The 17,388-nt window shown below is 55.1% G+C and overlaps 1 protein-coding gene across 1 annotated transcript in view; it reads right to left on the reverse strand.

Moving 5' to 3' along the window:
- The window catches only part of LOC135404965 (uncharacterized), an 801,303-nt gene that overhangs the window by 591,457 nt on the left and 192,458 nt on the right, over positions 1-17,388 (reverse strand). The window contains 1 exon segment of the mRNA XM_064639689.1: positions 3,952-4,707. Coding sequence (XP_064495759.1) covers positions 3,952-4,707 — 756 coding nt within the window.

Raw genomic sequence — 17,388 nt, forward strand, 5'->3', positions numbered from 1 at the left:
AGACATGCAATGTCACAGAGGAGAGTTGTGATGTCATAGGAGAGCTGTGATGTCACAGAGGAGGAATTGATGCCACAGAGGGGGATGTGATGTCACAGGGAGATGCGATGTCACAGAGGGGGATGTGATGTCATAGGAGAAATGTGATGTCACAGAGTAGGATGTGATGTCATACGAGAGTTGTGATGTCGCAGAGGAGGATATGATGTCATAGGAGACATGCAATGTCACAGAGGAGAGTTGTGATGTCACAGGGGAGCTGTGATGTCACAGAGGAGGATATGATGTCATAGGAGACATGCGATGTCACAGAGGAGGATATGAAGTCACAGGGGAGGATGTGATGTCATAGGAGACATGTGATGTCACAGAGGAGGATGTTATGTCACAGATGAGGATGTGATGTCATACGAGAGTTGTGATGTCACAGAGGAGGATATGATATCACAGAAGAGGATGTTATGTCACAGATGAGGATGTGATGTCACAGGGAGCTGTGATGTCACAGAGGAGGATGTGATGTCATAGGAGGATGTGATGTCACAGAGGAGGATGTGATGTCACAGGGAGCTGGGATGTCATAGAGGGGGATGTTTAAACAGGGGGGATGTGATGTCACAGGGAGCTGTGATGTCACAGAGGAGGATGTGATGTCATACGAGAGTTGTGATGTCGCAGAGGAGGATATGATGTCATAGGAGACATGCAATGTCACAGAGGAGAGCTGTGATGTCACAGGGGAGCTGTGATGTCACAGATGAGGATATGATGTCATAGGAGACATGTGATGTCACAGAGGATGTGATGTCATAGGAGACAAGCGATGTCACAGAGGAGGATATGAAGTCACAGAGGAGGATGTGATGTCATAGGAGACAAGCGATGTCACAGTGGAGGATGTGATGTCACAGAGGAGGATGTGACGTCACAGGGGGTCTGTGATGTCACAGAGGAGGATGTGATGTCACAGAGGAGGATGTGATGTCATATGAGACGTGATGTCACAGAGAAGGATGTGATGTCACAAGGGAGGATGCGATGTCACAGATAAGGATGTGATGTCACAGGGAGATGTGATGTCACAGGAAGCATGTGATGTCACAGGAAGGATGTGATGTCACAGGAAAGCTGTGATGTCACAGAGGAGGATGTGATGTCATAGGAGAGCTGTGATGTCACAGAGGGGGATGTGATGTCATAGGAGAGCTGTGATGACACAGAGGAGGATGTGATGTCACAGGAAAGCTGTGATGTCACAGAGGAGGATGCGACGTCACAGGGGAGCTGTGATATCACAGAGAAGGATGTGATGTCATAGGAGACATGCGATGTCACTGAGGAGGATGTGATGTCATAGGAGACATGTGATGTCACAGAGAAGGATGTGATGTCACAGAGGAGGATGTTATGTCACAGATGAAGATGTGATGTCATACGAGAGTTGTGATGTCACAGGAGGATGTGATGTCACAGGTAGCATGTGATGTCACAGGAAGGATATGATGTCACAGGGAGCTGTGATGTCACTGGGGAGCTGTGATGTCATAGGTAACATGCCACGTCACAGAGGAGGATGTGATATCACAGAGGAGGATGTGATGTCATAGCAGACATGTGATGTCACAGAGTATGATGTGATGTCATATGAGGTATGTCATGTCACAAGAAGGATGTGATGTCACAGAGGGGGTTGTGATGTCATAGGGAGCTGTGATGTCACGGAGGAGGATGTGATGTCACAGAGGAAGATGTGATGTCATATGATAGATGTGACTCAGGGAGGAGCCGAGGTTGGGGAGGGCAAAACCGGCCCCAGAATGGATCAGGAATGGGGACCCCTCCTGCATTCCCCTGTGTCAACCTGCTCTGGGGGGCTTTGGGAGGGCACCTCCTCCTCAATGGGCATCCAACTCACCCTAAAGGTGCCAGGACCACTCCACAGACCCCCAAGGACCCCCTAAATCCATCCAGAGCCCACCCAGGACCCCCTCAATCCCCTTTTCTGGGGGACCTTTAGGGGCACTGGTGGCTGAGCTGGGCAGCAAAGTTCATACCTGTCTGCAGCCTGACTCACTGAAATGCTGATTTTTAAGCACAGAAAGGAGAAGCTTGAGACAGTTTGTTGAAGGCAGAAAGGATGATTTCTCATGTATTTTAATTACTTCTGACATGCTTCAAAGCCTGGTTTTCAGGGGTTTATTTAATTTGGCAAGTTCTTGGGGTTTTCTTGGGCTGTTCTTTGTGTGTGGGGTGGGTGGGTTGGTTGGTTGTTTTTACAGTTACTTGTCTCATATACTTGGTGCTTTTCCCAGGAGAACATTGATTTGCGTAGAGACAAAATCCCTGGAGAATATCTTAATCTGGGAATAAAAATACTCCCCGGGGAAGGATGCAGGATGAGTTGGTATTATTTATTTAAGAGTTTCAGGCCCACAATGAGCAGTTTCAGCCAAATTTTCTAAGTGACTGAGGAACCCTTTTCTCCAAATGTGCTCCCCTGAGGCAGTTTCAAATCCCCAGTTGTGATTCAGTTTTCTGGAATGATTCTAAATGAATTAAATGCTTTTTTTGGCCATCATCTAGGCAACTGCTGCCACAGATAACTTCAATTGTAAGAAAGCAGAAGAGAAAGAAATGAAAGGGCCACCTGTGAGCAAAAGGTATTTTTCATTTTCAGTAGTCTCTGAATTTTTGTTACTAGTTTTCTGTTTCTGTGGAAGAGTTCAGTGTCCTCCCTCCTGGGAGGGATGGGAACAAATGATTAAATGTGGAAAATGTTCCGTTCCAACACTGCAAGCTGTAAATTGTCCAGATGGTCTAAAGATGTCCAGATTATTGAAAACCTTCCATATTTTTGTTTTCAGGGAGAGATAAATATTTGATGAAGAAATCCAGCAAAGGCAAAAGTGCAAGGCCAACCCTCAGCCTGTGGAAAACTGAAGGGTGGCACCGGCAGCCCCAGAATTACATAGGGAAAATAAGAAACACAGGAATTTTGGGGTGAGATCGAGCTTTTTTCAGTGGGGTTGATCCACTTTGAGGTGACAGATTGATCCCTCTTGACTTTCGGGATGCAGAGCTGGGAGAGACTGGAATGTTAATGGTCCATGGCTCCAACACTCTCCAGTTGCAGAAGCAGTGGGGGCTTTGCTGCCCGAGGGCAAAGGAACCGCCCGGGGCAGAGGGGGGAACACCCACCCCTGGAGGGGACAGGCTGGGCTTGGAGCCAGAGAGGGGAAGTGCTATTTTTATGGTTTTATATCACTATAAACAGGAGCCAAAACTGTCCCAAATCTACTTTACACGGAAATAAAATTTTCCTAAACTAAACCCTATAGATAGATAGATAGATAGATAGATAGATAGATAGATAGATAGATAGATAGATAGATAGATAGATAGATAGATAGATAGATAGATAGATAGATAAACTATCCTCAGGGGGGAGTGGCCTCTGCATCTTTCTACTCTGATACTTTCTTTTCCCTTCTACATTTTCTTAAGTGTTATTTTTATGCTTTCATATCACTATATACAGGAACCAAAATGGCTCCAAACCTGCTTTACATGGCAACCCAACTGTTCTAAAATAAACACTACATATATATATCTATAAACACTGATTATTCACTGTCCTTTCACTCTAATCTGCCCAAGGGCTGGATTAACAAGACCCTGGGTCACCCTCACTGTCAGGGGGGTCGGGAGAGGGGCTGGACATGGAGGAAGCTTCTGGCAGCTGCTCACAGAACCCACCCCTGGAGCTCCCCTGCTACCAAAACATGGCCATCCAGACCCAATACAGTGCCCAGCATGGATGACCTGGAACCAGGTCTGTCCTCAACGTGGGTCCCTGTGGATCATCCAATAAAGGTCCTCCAATAGCTGACGGAGTTGGAGCAGCGGCCGAAGCTCTTCCCGCAGTCGGGGCACTGGTAGAGCTTCCCTTACCGGTGGGTCCATTGGTGTCTGGTCAACTTAGAGCTCTCGGTGAAGCTCTTCCCACACTCCCCACACTTGTAGGGCCTCTCCCCTGTGTGGATGCGCCGGTGGGTGACAAGGTGGGAGTTCCGGTTGAAGCCCTTCCCACAGTCGGTGCAGCGGAAGGGCCTCTCATCCGTGTGCGTCCGCTGGTGCACAAGGAGAGTGGAGCTGGTCCTGAACCTCTTCCCACATTCCAAGCACTTGTAAGGTCGTTCCCCAGTGTGGATGAGTCGGTGGATGTGGAGGGTGGAGCTGTAACTGAAGCTCTTCCCACATTCCCAACATGTGTAGGGCCGTTCCCCAGTGTGCACACCACGGTGTTGGAGGAGGGTGGATCTCTGGCTGAAGCTCTTCCCACATTCCCTACAGGTGTAGTGCCGTTCTCCGGTGTGGATGTGCTGGTGTTCGATCAGGTGGGAGCTGTCCCTGAAGCTCTTCCCACATTCCATACACGGGTAGGGCCGTTCTCCAGTGTGGATGCCCTGGTGGGTGCGGAGGTTGGAGCTCTGGTTGAAGCTCTTCCCACATTCCCTACATGTGTAGGGCCGTTCCCCAGTGTGGATGCGCTGGTGGGTGTGGAGGTTGGACCTCTGCCTGAAGCTCTTCCCACATTCACCACACATGTAGGGACGTTCCCCGGTGTGGATGTGCTGGTGGGTGAGGAGGTTGAAGCTCTTCCTGAAGCTCTTCCCACATTCCAAGCACCTGAAGGGCTTCTGCCTGCTGGGAGGCTGATCAGGGACCACCAGCTCAGAGCTCCCCCTCAAGCTCCGGCCGCCTTCCCGGCACAGGCTGGCTCTTTCCTCCTCAGAGCACCCTGGGATGGCTTTGGAGCCCCTCCTGCGGGGGGATCTCTGGCCCTTTTCCTCCCCGCTGCCTTCCTGCGCCGGGGAGCCCTTCAAAACGGCCTCTCCCACCAGGGTCTCACGGGGGGATTTGTCCTCCGGGCTCTCCGTCCTCAGCTCGGGGCCTGGGGCAGGAAGCAAGAAGGACAGGGAGAGGATTTGCCTCCGGCCCACAGGGAAGGCCAAGGACATCCCCCCAACTCCGGCCCCGGCAGGACGGCGGCGCCAGCGGGGTTGTCCTGCAGCCGGGGCCATGCTGGGCTGACAGAGCCAGCACAACACCCGCCCAAAGGGACACTGACTTCCTCCTCACCTGCCTGGGGGGCCCAAGGCATCTTCCTCTTCCTCGCAGCCTCCTCCTCCATCCGCCCAAGCTTTGGGAAGGACAAATCCTGATGGGGGGAAAAACAAGGGCTGAGTGCGTTGGCTTGGGGGTTCCTCCTGCCCAAGTCCATATCTAGAGCTCACTGGGCATCCCATGTCCATAAAAAAACCCAAAACACCAAGATTCAGCCCAGAAAAACCTAAATCTCCAAGATTCAGGCAAAAAAAACCTCAGAAATAGTGAGATGAAGTTCCCCCCCCATAAACTGCAAAAAGTTGAGATTCAGCTAAAATATACTACAAAATATGAAGATTAGCCCGCAAAACTCTCCTAGAAGTTCCCCCTCTCTCTCCCCCTCGGGGTTTCAAAGGGTCTCCCCTCTCTGCAAAACTGGGGGTCCCACTTAGGGATGCTGGGAGTGTTGAGGGTGCCAAGAGTACCTCCTCCTCTGCCTTACGCCTTTGGGGTGCCACGTTCCCAGACATTCCCCCTTTCCAGGTTCTCCACTTTGTTGTCCTGGGGATCCCAGGGGTCCCCACTGTCCAGGATTCCCCTTCTCGGTGCTCCCCTCTCCAGTCTCTTGGGGTTCTAGCAGCTCCCACCTCTCCCAGCCTTCCTTGCACTCCAGAGATCAAGGCATGGGGACACCCCCATGGCAACCCCGCTCCCGCTCTCTCCCCTCCTCTTAGCCCTCCTTTCACACCCCTTTCCCACCCGCCCCCCAAACCCCAGCTCCCCTCCATTCCCTTTGGGGGTGACCCACCACCCCTCGTGCTCCCTTTGGGGGTCCCACCCGCTCTTTTCGCTTCTCTCGCCCCTTTCCCATCGTGGCCGCTCCGCTCACCCGACAGCGGCAGGAAGGGCAGGGACAGGGGCGGAGCAGCAACAGCAACAGCAGGAGAACAATCACCCCCCATCCCACGGGAAGGTGGAAGTCGTCCCAAATATCCTGGGGGGAACACGGGGGATCGTGACATACTCGGGCTGCCAGCACAGATTTCCCTGCACAGGCTGCAGTGAGTCAAGCTCTGCACAGGAGATTGTGCCCCATGGATGGGGTTGCAGAGGCTCCCTCAGGTCCTCAGCAGGAATCAGCAACCAGGAATAGACACAAAAGGCCCCCCTGAAGAGTTCGGGGGGGAGTGTCCTGTAGGGAGGGGACAGTGTCACCCCACCAGGGCAAGGCTGGCAAGTGGGAGGCTGCTCCAGGGCTCTGCAAGAGGCCTCCTGCTCTGCTCAGCCCCAGCAGTGCCTGGTACCAACACCCCCGGCTGCCCCCGGCCCTGGGCAGCTCTGCTGCCACAGGCTGTGCCCTCACCGTGGCCCTGCAATGGCCCTGCCTGTCCCTCACCTGTGGCCCTGCCCGTGGCCCTGTCCCTTGGCTCTCTCTCTGCCAGCTCAGTGTGGGGCACACGGGCTGGGGGTCCCTCCCAAGCCCCCCGGGCAGCCGGCGTTGGCTGGGGGGATGTGAGGGCTGGGCCTGCTCAGCACAGCCCCGGCCTCGTGCCCAGCGCCTCTTTCCTGACCCACACAAGAGCTTCCCGGCCCCCCCAGGGCTCCCCTGATGCTGCCTCTGCTCCTGGCCCTGCCTTTGCTGCTCCCTTGGCTGGGGCAGCGGCTGCAGGGGGGGATGGCAGCAGCTTCAGCTCCAGGGCACTTCCTGGGGGGAGCTCAGCCCGGGGGGACGGGCAGGGACCTGATGGGGATGGACAGGGGCCCAGCAGGGACAGCCAGGGCCTGCAGGGGAAGGCACAGGGACAACCTGGACCCCCACACTGCCACCGCTGTCTCTGCTCCTCCTTGCAGGCTCCGTGGCCAGGCACAGTTTGTGTTCCTGGGTGCCCACCATCTCAGCACTTGGAGACGCTCAAATCAGCGCCTGCAGCTCTGCAGCAAAGCCCCAGCTCACCTGGCACACAGGGGATGGACACAGCACCTGCTCGGGGATGGGCTCTCACAGCTTTGTGTCTTCCCCACCACAGGGCTCTCCTTCCTCAGCAGCACCTCTGCCTTGCACTTATTCTCAGCCTCACCTCAGGGACAGCTCTGGGCTCACCTCCGCGCCACTTCTCAGCCTCACCTCAGGGCCTGGGCTCAAGGACAGGAACCTGCAGGGAGGGGACATCAGGTGCAAGATCAGGGCTGCCTGCTTGCACTGGCCTCTGGGCTTCCTTCTCCTTCTACAATCATTCCACAACTTAGCCTGTTTTTCTAACACCACACATTTACAGACTAACCTTGGAGATAGATATGGACAGACATCTCTATCACCCTGGGGATGGAGCCTCAAGCATGTGCTGCCATAGGAATGGCAATCACAGAATCACAGAATCAGCCACGTTGGAAAAGACCTCCGAGATCATCAAGTCCAACCCTTGATCCAACCCTGCCGTGGTTCCCAGACCATGGCACTGATGCCACATCCACTCTCACCTTCAACACCTCCAGGGACGCTGACTCCACCCCCTCCCTGCCCAGACCATTCCAAGGCCTGATGACTCTCTCTGCAAAAAATTGCTTCCTAATATCCAACCTAAACCTCCCCTGGCACAGCTCAAGACCCAGCCCTCTTGTCCTACTGCTGCTTCCTGGCAGAACAGCCCCACCCCCACCTGGCTACAACCTCCTGGCAGGGACTTGCAAAGAGTGATGATTCCTGCTGGGGACCTGAGGGAGCCTCTGCAATCCCATCCATGGGACACAATCTACTCTCCAGAACTTGACTCACTGTAGACTTTGCAGGGAAATCTCTGCTCACAGCTGCATCCTGAGCCCAAGGTCAGTTTGTATCCCCAAGTGCTGATCCAATGGGTGCTCTGGGATTGGAGCCTGGGCTCTAATTAACCTCTCCTGTGCTGCCAAACAGCAGGAGCTGTATGGCCAAGGGACAAACTCTGTGATCCCTGTCAGTGTCCATGGCCCCTGTCAGTGTCCTTCAGCGAAACTGGGAGGAGGAAATGAAGAAACTGGTTTGGAACTAAACTGGTGTTAAAGTGGGAAAAAGTTCGTTCCATGGAAATAAAACTTAGACGGTTTTTCCTGGGCTGAACAAGCTCATTCAGGGATGAAGGACTGGGACTTCTGTGGACACTTGTGCTGGTTTCTTTGGTCACTCGTGTTCCTTCAGAGAGCCCCTGGAAACACTCTGCTGTTCACTCCCAGTGCCACCAGTGCCTGGGTCCTGTCTGCAGCAGCAGATTGCAGTGGGATGGGAGAAATGCTTTTCTGAGCCTCTGGGCTGGACACAGGCACAGCCTGACCCTGAACCCAAGGGAAACAAAGACAAATTCCACAGCTTTAGCTGGAGCAAGGCTGGGGGGGTTTCCTGAGGGCAGCACTACACCAGACTGTTTTGTGTGTGTGTGAGACAGGCAGAACCACAAATGCCTGCACAGCCCAGAGCAGTCAGTGTGGGGCTGTGCTTGCTGCTGCAGAGACCCCCAGGGGACAAACCCAGGCAGGAGTTTGGGTTTATTCCTTGCTCTGTGTCAGTGGAATAGAATGTTCCACAGGAGCTCTGTCCCCCTCTGTGGCACCAGGTGGCTCGAAGCTGAAGATGGGAGGGGGTCAAATGCAAGTTCCCTTCTGAAGTGTGTGTCCCTAAGGAGGACACTTGCCTTATTATTGCTTATTGTTTGTAATATCTTATAGATATATCATACAACACCTAAGGATGGACTCTATAGAATATGTGCCATATATATGATACAGAATATATCTGATTATTGCTTTATCTGCCTGTCCAGACAGATATTGTGTATGCAGAGAGATTGTATTTGAGGGATATGTTCCTCTCAATACCCTGTGAGCTCCACTCCCAAGGCCAGTAAATTCCTGAAGCTCCACCTTCTGTGCCCTGCAGGTTTTGGCAGATTTGCAAGAGCAGGGGAATCATTCCCTGCAGCCCCTTTGCACTGTAGGAAATGGGAGCCCTGTGCACATCCTGCTGCCTCCAGATTCCATTCTGGGTGTGGGAAAGACCCTGTGGGGAGCAAAGAAATGCCTGGTTCTGCAGGAGCTGCAGATGCTCAAGGGGCAGCAGGACCAAGTCAGGGGCCTGAAGGGGGCCTGGGGGGCTTTGGGGTCCGGGAGGGTCCTGAGGGAGCTGGGGAGGGGCTTTGGGGATTGGGGGTACAAACCAGGACAGGCCAGGACAGACCAGTACCTCCTCACTGCTCCCCAGATCTCTCCTGGAGCTGGACCCCATTGTCATGGGACACCTGAGCCCTCTCCAGTGCCCTCCCAGTACAGCCCAGTGCCCCCAGTACAGCCCACTGTGTTCTTGTCCCAGGGTCCCAGGTGATCCCTCTTTGGGGGTGTTGGAATGGATTTGAGGGGGGGCTGTGGGAGATTTGGGGGGATCTGAAGAGTTTGGATGGGGATTTGGGGGCTTTGAGTGCCTTTAGAGAAGTTAAAAGAGGTCTTGGGGACATTGGGGGGTCAGAGGTACCTATGGGGGGAGGGGATTAAAGGGAAAATGGGGGTTAGGAGACATTTGGGAGGGGTTAATGAGGCCTGGGCGGGCAGAGGAGGGGCTGCACCAAGAGCAGGTGAGTCCTAAGACCCCCCCTGGTGTCCCCAAGACCTTCTTGGTGTCCCCAGTTCCTCCCTTGACACCCCGAGACCCCCCTGGTGTCTCCAATGTTCCCAGGGACTTCCCATAGCCCTAATTCCCCCCTAGGCACCCCCAATTCCACTGTCCACAAACCCCTCCCCACTGTCCCCAAGGCCCATCCCTGATGTCCCCAACCCTCCATCTCACCCCAGGAGCCCCCCCTGGACCCTCTGACCACAAAAACACCCCCCACACACTCACAGAAAGGCCAAGGGCATCTGGGGAAACATTGGGGACAGTTGGGGGGCTTTGCAGGGCCCTGGGTGATTACTGGGGGATACTGGAACACACTGGGGGGAACTGAGGGACACTGGGAGGGCACTGTGAGGGACTGGGGAGTTACTGGGAGATTACCAGGACACACGGGGAGACACTGGCAGGTTACTGGGCCATACTGGGGGTTACTGGGTGCTCACTGCAGGATCACTGGGCCATCCTGGGGGGCAGTGGGAGGTCACTGGGACACACTGGCTGGTCACTGAAGGGGTCACTGGAAAGTCACTGGGATATACTGGGGTCTAGGGATCCCCTTACCCGGATGTGGTACATTTCCCACCCCGGATTTTGGGGGCCATCCCTAGGACCACTCCTCTTTGGGGCTGGGGGACCCCCTGGACCCACTGCTGGGCTTTAGGGAACCCCCCAAAATGCCCTCAAAAGTCCTGAAATCCCCCCCTCGACACATCAAAACCTTCTCAAGGTCCCCTCAAATGCCCTCAGAGACCTCATCTCTCCCCAGCACCCTCTAAACCCTCTCAGTGACCCGCAAAACCCACCTGGGACCCCCCAGTTCCCTTTAGGGACCCCCCAATCCCCGTCAGAGACCCTCAAAACCGTCTAAGACCCCATAAATCCCCTAGAGACCCCAAAACTGCCTAAAAGGTCCCGCCAGGACCCCCAAACCTCCTCAGAGACCCCCAAACCCCACCTGGCACCCCCCAAATCTCCTCAGAAACCAAAACCCCCTCAGAGACCCCCAAACCCCTTCAGGAACCTTCAACCACGCCCTGAGTCCCCTCAGGACACCGAACTCCCTCAGGGACCCCTCAAAACCTCCTCGGTTATCCCCGAACCCCCCCGCTAAACCCTCCCGAGCCCCCCCGGGGGGACTCACAGCACTCAGAGCGAACCGCAGGCCCCGCCGCCATCACCGAGTCCCGGCTGCGCGCGCACCGCGTTCAGAGAACGCCGCCGCAGCCAATCAGCGCGCGGCCACGCCCCCGCAGCCCCGCCCCCGCCCCTGCCGCGTTGGCTGCCGGGAATCGGTGATGGCGGCGGGTCGGTCGGTGAGCTCTGAGTGCAGGCGGGGGGTGCGGGAGAGCGGGGTCTGGGGATCCCCTCGGGGGCTGCGGGGAGCGCGGCTGGGGGTGGAAAGGCTGGAGGGCTCGGGAGGGTTTAGCGCGGGGGGTTGGGAGGTTCGGAGGACCCTCTCGGGGGCCGCGGGGCCCGGAGGCCTCCCAAGATCCCGGAAGGGTGATTCGATTGTCGAAAAAGTCCCTCGGAAAAAAAAATTCAAAACCACCCAACCAAAAAAAGAACCCTAAAAAAAGGAAAAGTTAGAAAAAGGTGAAGGAAAAACTGGAAGGGCGAGGATGATTTTATTGCTTTGCTTCAGTTTTTCCTTGGTCTCCTCCTTCTCAGAATCTTTGCTCCCTTCCTTTACAGAAAGCTCTTCTGCTGTTGTGTGGTTTTGTGGTCCCTTAGGGGCTTTTAGGGGTCCCTGAGGGGGTTTTTGAGGTCTCTGAAGGGGCTTGGGGGTCCCAGGTGGGTTTTGCAGGTCACTGAGAGGGTTTAGGGGATCCTGGGGGGGAGATGAGGTCTCTGAGGGGATTTGGGGTGTTTTTGAGGAGGTTTTGATGGATCCAGAAGTGGATTTCTGAGGGGGTTTCTGGGGTTTTGCCTGGATTTTGGGGGGTCACCGTGTCAGTCCTGTCTGGCCACGGCCAACTAAAACTCCTATGATGCCATTTCCCATCCCACCATAGCACCTCTGCCAGCCCAGTGGACCGACCCTAGAGAAAGGGGATCCCAATTCCCCCCTTGAACCCCAGAGACCCCCAAAACTCAGCACACAGAGACCCCAAAGGAAGTGGGACCTGGGTGTCCCCTAAAGCCCAGCAGTGGGGTTCAGGGGATCTCCCAGCCCTCAGGGGAGGGGTCCTGGGGATGCCTCCAAAAGTCCTGGGGGAGCAGAACTGACGAAGGGGATCCCAGTGCCCCCAGTATAGCCCAGTGACCTCCCAGTGACCCTCAGTACGGCCCAGTAACCTCCTCAGTGACCATCCAGTGTGTCCCAGTGATCTCCCACTGCCCCCCAGTATGGCCCAGTGATCCTCCAGTGAGCACCCAGGAACCCCCAGTATGGCTCAGTAACCTGCCAGTGTCCCCCACTGTGTCCTGGTAATCCCCCAGCAACTTCCCAGTCCCTCTCAGCATCGCTCAGTTCTCCCCAGTCCCTCCCAGTGCCCCCTGGTTCCCCCCAGTGTGTCCCAGTATCCCCCAGTAATCCCCCAGTGCCCCACAAAGCCCCCCAGTTGTCCCCAACATGTCCCCAGATGCTCTTGGCCTTTCTGTGAGTAGGGTGGTGGTGGGGGTTGTGGTCAGAGGATCCAGGGGGGGCTCCTGGGGGTGAGATGGAAGGTTGGGGACATCAGGGATGGGGTTTGGGGACAGTGGGGTTAAGTTTGGGGACAGTGGAATTGGGGGTGTCAAGGGGGGAGTTGGGGCTGGGGAGTCCCTGGGAACATTGGAGACACCAGGGGGGTCTCGAGATGTCAAGGGGAGAACTGGGGACACCAAGAAGTTCTTGGGGACACCAGGAGGGGGTCTCAGGACTCACCTGCCTTGGTGCAGCCCCTCCTCTTCCCCCCCAGGCCTCTTTAACCCCCCCAAAATGTCCCTTAACCTCCATTTTCCCTTTAATCCCCTCCCCCCACAGATCCCTTTGATGCCCCAATGCCACCAAAACCCTTTTTAACTCCCCCAAATACACTCAAAGACCCCCAACCCCCCCCAAATCCTCATCCAACCCCCCCAGGTCCCCCCAAATCTTTCCCAGCCCCTCCCTCAAATCCATTCCAATCCCCCTCAAAGAGGGATCACCTGGCACCCTGGGACAGGAACACAGTGGGCTGTACTGGGGGCACTGGGCTGTACTGGGGGCACTGGGGGGGCTCAGGTGTCCCAGGACAACATGGCCCAGCTCCAGGAGAGATCTGGGGAGCAGTGAGGAGGTACTGGTCTCTGCTGGTCTGCACTGGTCTGTACTGGTTTGTACCCCCAGTCCCCAAAACCCCTCCCCAGCTCCCCCAGGACCCTCCCAGAACGAAAAGCCCCCCAGGCCCCTGACTTGGTCCTGCTGCCCCTTGAGTGTTTCCAGCTCTTGCAGAACCAGGCATTTCATCAGCAAATGTGCAGGTGACACCAAGCTGGGGGTGTGTTGATGTGCTGGAAGGCAGGAGGGCTTTGGAGCACAGATGGTGTGAGGAGAGGCTGAGGGAGCTGGGGGTGTTGAGGCTGGAGAAGAGGAGGCTCAGGGGAGACCTCCTGACTGTCTGCAAGTCCCTGCCAGGAGGTTGGAGCCAGGTGGGGCTGGGGCTGTTCTGCCAGGAAGCAGCAGTAGGACAAGAGGGCTGGGTCTTGAGCTGTGCCAGGGGAGGTTTAGGTTGGATATTGGGAAGCAATTTTTTCCTGAGGGAGTAATCAGGCCTTGGAATGGTCTGGGCAGGGAGGGGGTGGAGTCAGCGTCCCTGGAGGTGTTGAAGGTGAGAGTGGATGTGGCCTCAGTGCCATGGTCTGGGAAGCACAGTAGGGTTGGATCCAGGGTTGGACTTGATGATCTCGGAGGTCTTTTCCAACCTGATTGCTTCTGTGATTCTGTGATTGCCATTCCTATGGCAGCACATGCTTGAGGCTCTATCCCCAGGGTGATAGAGATGTCTGTCCATATCTATCTCCAAGGTTAGTCTGTAAATGTGTGGTGTTAGCAAAGCAGGCTGAGTTCTGGGCTGGTTGTAGAAGGAGGAGGAAGCCCAGAGGCCAGTGCAAGCAGGCAGCCCTCAGCTTGCACCTGATGTCCCCTCCCTGCAGGTTCCTGTCCTTGAGCCCAGGCCCTGAGGTGAGGCTGAGAATAAGTGCAAGGCAGAGGTGCTGCTGAGGAAGGAGAGCCCTGTGGTGGGGAAGAGAGGAAAAGCTGTGAATGCCCATCCCTGAGAAGGTTCTGTGTCCATCCCCTGTGTGCCAGGTGAGCTGGGGCTTTGCTGCAGAGCTGCGGGCGCTGATTTGAGCGTCTCCAAGTGCTGAGATGGTGGGCACCCAGGAACACAAACTGTGCCTGGCCACGGAGCCTGCAAGGAGGAGCAGAGACAGCCCTGGCAGTGTGGGGGGCCAGGTTGTCCCTGTGCCTTCCCCTGCAGGCCCTGTCTGTCCCTGCTGGGCCCCTGTCCATCCCCATCAGGTCCCTGCCCGTTCCCCCCGGGCTGAGCTCCCCCCAGGAAGTGCCGTGGAGCTGAAGCTGCTGCCATCCCCCCCCTGCAGCCACTGCCCCAGCCAAGGGAGCAGCAAAGGCAGGGCCAGGAGCAGAGGCAGCAGCAGGGGAGCCCTGGGGGGGCCGGGAAGGTCTTGTGTGGGTCAGGAAAGAGGCGCTGGGCACGAGGCCGGGGCTGTGCTGAGCAGGCCCAGCCCTCACATCCCCCCAGCCAACGCCGGCTGCCCGGGGGGCTTGGGAGGGACCCCCAGCCCGTGTGCCCCACACTGAGCTGGCAGAGAGAGAGCCAAGGGACAGGGCCACGGGCAGGGCCACGGGTGAGGGACAGGCAGGGCCATTGCAGGGCCACGGTGAGGGCACAGCCTGTGGCAGCAGAGCTGCCCAGGGCCGGGGGCAGCCGGGGGTGTTGGTACCAGGCAGTGCTGGGACCGAGCAGAGCACGAGGCCTCTTGCAGAGCCCTGGAGCAGCCTCCCACTTGCCAGCCCCACCCTGGTGGGGTGACACTGTCCCCTCCCTACAGGACACTCCCCCAGAACTCTTCAGGGTGGGTTTTTGTGTCTATTCCTGGTTGCTGATTCCTGCTGGGGACCTGAGGGCCCCTCTGCAATCCCATCCATGGGGCACAATCTCCTCTCCAGAGCTTGACTCACTGCAGACTTTGCAGGGAAATCTGTGCTGGCAGCTGCATCCTGAGCCTAAGGTCAGTTTGTATCCCCGAGTGCTGATCCATCCTGGGGACCCAAGGGATCCTCTGCCATTCAATCCATGCAGGAGTCACCCTCCTGCCTTTGACTCCCTGCAGAGGAACTAGTGCCATCTCTCTGTTTGGGAGAAGCCAGATGCTGCCCCTGGGCCATCAGAAGTGGTGCTGAAGCCTCTTTCAGCCCAGCCCCAGGTGCAGTTTTCTCATCCCCTCACCGAGTGCCCGCTCCCCCAGCCGGCACTGACCAACCAGGGCGTTTGGCACACGTGGTTTGGTGGTTTGGAGAAACAGCCCCGGGCTGGCAGGGGGCCAGAGAACCTTGAGGAACAGCCCTGGAGAGTTTGAAGTGACACTACATTAATACAGCTTTTGATTAACATATGGCAACTCAATCAAGTGCTCATGAAGTGACCTCACTCCCCTCATCCTCCCAATTAAACACCTTTTTTTGGACTGAATCTTCATATTTTGGCATATTTTTTGGCTGAATTTTAACTTTTTGCATTTTGTGAGGGGGTTCATCACGCTATTTCTGAGGGGTTTTTTGCCCGAATGTCGGTGGTTTGGGTTTTTCTGTGCTAAATTTTGGTGTTTTGGAGGTTTTTATGGTCACAGGATGCCCAATGAGCTCTAGAGATGGACTTGGGCAGGAAGAATCCCCAAGCCAACACACTCAGCCCTTGTTTTCTCCCCCATCAGGATTTGTCCTTCCCAAAGCTTGGGCAGATGGAGGAGGAGGCTGCGAGGAAGAGGAAGATGCCTTGGGCCCCCCAGGCAGGTGAGGAGGAAGTCAGTGTCCCTTTGGGCGGGTGTTGTGCTGGCTCTGGCAGCCTGTGGTGGTTTGAAAAACAGGAATTTCAAAAGGTAATTTTAGAATTTTTTCCTACAAATTTTTCTAATGTGAGAGAGAAGAATTTTTGAGACACACACACAACTTAGTATAGGGGGAGGGGTATATATATTACAGTTTATATATACATATATACATATATATATATACACGTGGCAATTTAACTATCTCTTCTATGGTGAAACAATATATATACATAGATCGTCTCTCCTTTCCTTCAAAAAAGAGTCCAGAAGGAAAGGATAAGAAATCCTCTTGCACTTTCAGACCACAGCTCTTCCAAATTAATTTTCTGCGGCACTGGTAAATGTCTCTTATTTTTAAGGCAGCAAATTTAATTTGTCACAGCTAGGATTCTTCTTTCTTCTGCAGCACGAAATACTAGGGATTAAAGTCTTTATCCCCTGCTCTTGTTAAGTGGAGGTTCTGGCCCCTGGAGGTTCTGGCCCCCGGGGAATGAGTTGTCGGAGGTTTCCACCTCTCCTCCCCAGGGAATAAGAGTTCTAAGGTTTTTAGTTTAGTTCAAGTTCTTACCCTAGAACTGAGTCCAACTGACTCTCTTTCTCTCCATCTGCTCTGTTCTTGGATTCACTGGTTTGGCTGTTGCTGCAGGGTCCAGCCAACTTCTCACCACTTCTCCCCCTCCACGGTGGGAAAAGGTGGTGAGGTCAGCTGGAGAAATCCTGGGGAGTTTAACTCCTGCAGTCCTGGCTGGACCAGGACAGCGGGGCGCAGGGACTCCCCCAAACCCATGGGAGGAGACTCCCCTCGGCCCTTCCATGACTGTGGGCTGCAGCCGCCTTTCCAAAGGTCAGGGCTCTTCAGCTTGGCCCTCTCCAGCCACCCCTCGACTCGCGCTGGCTCCGCTCCAGCGCCGCGTCTGCGCCGATTGCAGCCCTCTGGCACCATCGGGCACCTCTGCCGTGTTCCTCCCCTGCCACTGCGAGGGGGGGAAGAAAATGCAACCCAGGGGGTCTTCCTGATCTTTCGGGGTCCCCCTCGGTCACTGGCTTCAGGGGGGCTCCACTCAGTTGCCGTGCTGCTCCTGGTCCCCCTGGCCAGGAGCTGAGGGCAAAGGCCCCCCAGCCTGCACCACACGAGTCCCATTCAAAGCATGGCTGCCTCTCCTTCCATCTAGTCAGTTAAATATAACCCCTTCTCTTCTGTTTCTGTGAGCAGGTAATTTCTGCAAGGGTGCACAAAGTTTTTAATTGGTCCAGTATCAAAAACACCACCCCTGGGCAGACTATCACAAGCCCCAGGGGGAAAGGTTTTTTTTCAAACCACCACAATTTCCACCCCTTGCCCTTGCGAAATTACATACTTACAATGACTTCAAATTCTACAACTAACATACAATGTTCAATAAACAAAATATAATGAAAATTTTTCTACTACAATTCAATACAACATTATTACTAACTTTATCTTAAGTATTTATATCACAACTACAGTTTTGTTTTCTATAATGGTTTAGTCTGTTGTGTCTGAAAACGTTCTTAGTTGTTTTAAAACAGAGTTTCATAATTTCTGCTTGCATGATCTAGGCATGCATGATCTAGCATGATCCCTGGCTGCA

The sequence above is a fragment of the Pseudopipra pipra genome, chromosome W (assembly GCF_036250125.1).
Source record: "Pseudopipra pipra isolate bDixPip1 chromosome W, bDixPip1.hap1, whole genome shotgun sequence".
In the NCBI taxonomy this organism is placed as follows: Eukaryota; Metazoa; Chordata; class Aves; order Passeriformes; family Pipridae; genus Pseudopipra; species Pseudopipra pipra.